Here is a 4,344-nt window from a genome sequence, read left to right as displayed (position 1 = left end):
TCAGCTCAGCATATAGCTGTGGGTGTCGGGGAAGGAGAGGAAAAGCTGTCATGTGTCCCTGTGTGCCGCTCCTAACTGCGGCTTCTTAGGCACCAGGTGCTAGGGTTACAGCTTCTCTTCCAGATATTGGGATGCCCTGCTTTTCTAACAGCGTTTGTACCCCAGGACGGTGGGTTGGTCACTGTCATTGGCTGTTTTCTGCTTTATTAGTGGTCCTTGGCAGCCATAAATGGCTTTTGCCGTGGTGCAGGCAAAACTGGAGAGATGTTGAAGTGGAATAAAGAACTTGGTCTTAAACTCTGCATGTCAAAACTTAAAAGAACATACTTGTATTTTTGTCATTTTTCTTGTTCTCAATTTTTGTGGTAGTTTTACAGCATGGCCAAAAGGCAAATATAAAGCAATAGTAGTACATTAACAAGACTTAGGAAAGGGAATATACAGGAAATCTGAGGTTAAAAAAGAAAAAAAGCTTTAAAGTGCAGGCTGCAGTTGTGCAGCAGATCAGCTGATGCAGTTGCTGGCTGCTGGAGTCCTGCCCGTTCTTGTCCTCTGCTGGTTGCAGTATTTCTTAGACACTTGGAAATATTTGGATGCTGAACTCGTAGAGGACTAACTCAGTAACAAAAAAAAAAAACACCCAAAACAAACAAACAAACAAAAAACCAAATGAAGTGTTTTCTGCTGGATTAGCACGCAGGAGTGATGATATTTGGAGGTTCAGTAAGAGTCAAAGGCTGAGGGAGGGATGAAACTGCAGCAGTTAAGTTGGTGTTGGCTGCTGTGAATCTCCAGCCTCTGTTTGATGTATTTCACTCCATCAGGAGTTCTAATGAAAACAGCCCTCTGCCTCCTAAACAGGTTAGCTTGGAACAGTCCATTTTTTTTTATTTCCCCTCCAGGATTGCTAGCTTTGAATTAAGTGATTGCAAGAGATCTAAGAAATAAAAGTTTCACTTTTGCTAGTTCAGTTGCAGCTTATTCTAAGGAACTTGTGGGCTTTTAAAGTTTTGGTTTTTTTTTTTCCTTAGTGATGTTGAGTTTTTAAGTGACTACTAAAAGTGTTTTTTATGTTCTGAGTTACCTAGCATGTGTTGGAAGGGGATGGCATTTTAACTCCAATTCTCAGTTTTCTTCATGTGCTACAGAAACAAGTAGCTTTTCATATTTTCTGTGTCTCTTTCAGCTCTGCTGGACTGTGTACATATGAAAAACGTAGTGGACTATGTTCCATTCGTCTAAGCGAGCCACTACTAAAGCTAAGACCGAGGAAGGATCTCGTTGAGGTATTTGAAGATTGCTCGTGAATCTGCACATAAAATGGATTGTATGGAGGGGAGGGGGAGGCACAAACGTTTTACATTTCATAGTGGGATTCTTAGATATAGTGACTTATAGATCATAAAATAGTGGTGGCTTTATTGTCACATTTCTGGTGCTTGTGTTGCAATGTCATGGTGATCTTTCCATTTTATGTTTCTAACTGGGCAAATCTGAGTAGGAGCCTAAAGTGACGTGTTTATTTTACTGACTTTATAAAGAAAAAAACCCCAACTTTTTTACTCCTAAATATCCTCTAATATTAAAAACAAACATGGACTGAAAGTACAATCAGAAGATGGCTGTAGTTTCATCTTTTAGGTCAAAAGGCCAAGAGCCCAAAATAAGGATATAGGATATAGGATATGACTGTCAACGTAATTTTGTATTGCTTCTTGTGTCTCTGTCAGGGCTGCTGCTTTGAGTTGGCCCAACGTTTGGATTTGCTTAATGAACAGAAAGGCTGTAGAGTTTCAGCTTTCTCGCAAGTGTCTCTCTCTTTGGGGTTGTAGAGGGGATGATCTCTTTAAAGATCTGACTTAAGTTTGCGGATTATTTCTGCTTTTTGGAATGTCACTTACTGTATTAATATTCTCCAGCGTATTTTGGTTGTATTGGAAGAGAGGTAATTTGATTTGACAAGTAGAATAAGTATGACATGTGAATGCACGAAAATAAGATCAGTACCGAGATAAATGTAGAGGAGTCAGATACTTCCAGCTTAATTTTGAAACTATATGCCATGCTTTTCAGTAAATAGCTAATGATTTGCATCGTTTCAGACACTGCTGCATGAGATGATCCATGCCCTGCTTTTTGTTACCGGTAACTACAACGATCGTCAATCTCATGGACCAGAGTTCCGCAAACACATGCGTCGCCTTAATCGCTTGACTGGAGCCAATATCACAGTAAGCATAATCCACCTAATCTAAGAGGTTTCTTCTGGATTTGGTGTTTTAGCATGCCTGGTGTGGTATGAGTAATGTACTTGTTCTTGGTAGGCACTCCACGTTTGGTACCAATACAAGTTTGCACCCAAGTGTATGCCAGTTCCATAGTTGTTTTGTTGGGGATGATGGTGGGAACAGGTTGAGGAAGATGTGTTGAGTTGTTAGTCATATCATTGTCAAGTATACCCTCTACAAGTATTTTTCTTTAAACTTTTGTTTTAAACTTGAAACAACGTAAAGATAGCAGGGACAGAATAGCTCCGTGTTCAGAATAATATTTGGGGAAGAGCAGTCTGTTTTAGTTCAGATTTATATCAGTAGAGGCCAATGGGTTGATGATATTTAAAAAGAATGTGTCTGATAAGAACAATAAAGATAATAGCTGGAGGGAGACTACAATACTGGTATTGTTTATGATGCATTCTAAACAGTATGTCATTTAGGGTGAAATTGTAGGTAGATTTTCAAAGTGATTTTATTGCAGTTCAAACAAGATAGCCAGGACATATTCCTGCACATCCTGTCTTTTTCTAAAGCTTTGTTTTAATGGTAGCTAAATGTTGATCAAATGTTACCCAGGTTCAGTTCTTTTAACTGGTAATGTAAAAATCACAGCGGTAATGCAAGAAATGGAACAGTAATATATTTTTTAAAAAAAATTATAGGGCTAGTGATACGAAATGAGAAACTTTTTGAATGATTTTTTTTTTTAAACCTAGATCAGTCATGATTTTCATGATGAGGTAGATTTGTACCGCCAGCACTGGTGGCGATGCAATGGCCCCTGTCGAAATAGAAGCCCTTACTTTGGATATGTGAAACGCTCGATGAATAGAGCACCCTCTGCACGAGACATTTGGTGGGCTAGTCATCAGGAGACGTGTGGAGGTACATTCACAAAAGTGAAGGAGCCAGAGGAGTACTCGAAGAAATCCAAGGAGAAAACTCAGCCAGCAAAACTTCCAAATTCTGACTCAGCTAACAAAGGTATTTAAAATAAATATTTTATTCTTTTTCAAACTATTTTTGTCCAAACAGTTCCTTGAACAAATACAAATCAACTGCTACGTGAGCTTTGTTTAGATACTACTGTTACACAGCAAAGAAGGGGACCGATTTCATTTGTGCATTTCTAGGCTCCTTCGCAACTTAATTGTTTGCGAAAGGTTTAGTTTGCTGCACTGTTTTCAAGCAGCAGATTTTTTGGGTGAAGCACATAAAATACTAAGCCCATGATTTATATATGAAAAAGCTAATCACTTTTCTTATTTTCTTCTCTTATTTTGTAGGGAAGACACAAGTGTATGGTATGCAAGATATGATGCCTTTTAGTGGAAAGGGATATCGGCTTGGAGGAGGAGACAGTGGATGCTCAGAAGAACGCACAAATTCCAGCAGCAGTGTTAGAGAAACACCTGGTTCACAGCATCGTTCAGCAGTAGGGACAACACCAGTCCCTAAAAATGAGATAATATTTGAAAAATCACCCCGTAGTGGCGTCTTCTTTCCACTTTATCCTAATGATACCAGTGAGAGAATCAACTTAGCTTCAAAGCATGAGTTTCCTAAACTCTCAGTTGCTAATACGAAAGTTTATGAGAATGTTGGTGGACCACCTGCTAAAACTGCTCGTGTTATGGAAGAACAATCAAACCAAAGTTCTGCATATGGCAGGATGGTTATGCCGTTTTATGACAGGCCACCGAAACAAAGTTATTTTGAGCAGGTAAGAGCAGCTCAGGTTGCATCTGAGAAAAAAAGGTCACAGTTGACTAATACGCTGCAGCAATGGCCAAAAATGGAAGACCAAACTGCTTTTGGAAACTATTTCATTAAAAAAGGGAGTACTGATGTCACTTTAAATACACCTACGAAAACCAAAGCTGAACCTACAGTGTCCTCTGCAAGTTCCAGCACTGCTGCAAGACAGGATGAAAAAGTCACTTGTCCTGCTTGCCAGACTGAGGTTTTGGAGTCTGAAATAAATGAACACCTTGATTCTTGTCTTTCATAAAACCTTCCAGAAAGCTGTCTCAAAGATAAACCAGGACTGAAAACTGGTTTTGCTTGA

The 4,344-nt window shown here is 39.2% G+C and overlaps 1 protein-coding gene across 1 annotated transcript; it reads left to right on the top strand.

Annotated features, from left to right (window-relative positions):
- Positions 1 to 1,186: 1,186 nt before the first annotated feature.
- On the top strand, positions 1,187 to 4,344 carry SPRTN (SprT-like N-terminal domain; the record flags this gene model as incomplete). The annotated part of the gene is given in 4 exon segments (XM_009694855.1): positions 1,187 to 1,286; positions 2,103 to 2,231; positions 2,993 to 3,260; positions 3,563 to 4,344. Coding segments are annotated over 4 exon segments (1,279 nt in total), but the record flags the coding sequence as incomplete, so codon positions are not given.

This window comes from Cariama cristata, unplaced genomic scaffold (assembly GCF_000690535.1).
Source record: "Cariama cristata isolate BGI_N322 unplaced genomic scaffold, ASM69053v1 scaffold29232, whole genome shotgun sequence".
Classification (NCBI taxonomy): Eukaryota; Metazoa; Chordata; class Aves; order Cariamiformes; family Cariamidae; genus Cariama; species Cariama cristata.
Note: the sequence above shows the minus strand (reverse complement) of the source record. Positions and strands in the feature narration are given on the sequence as shown.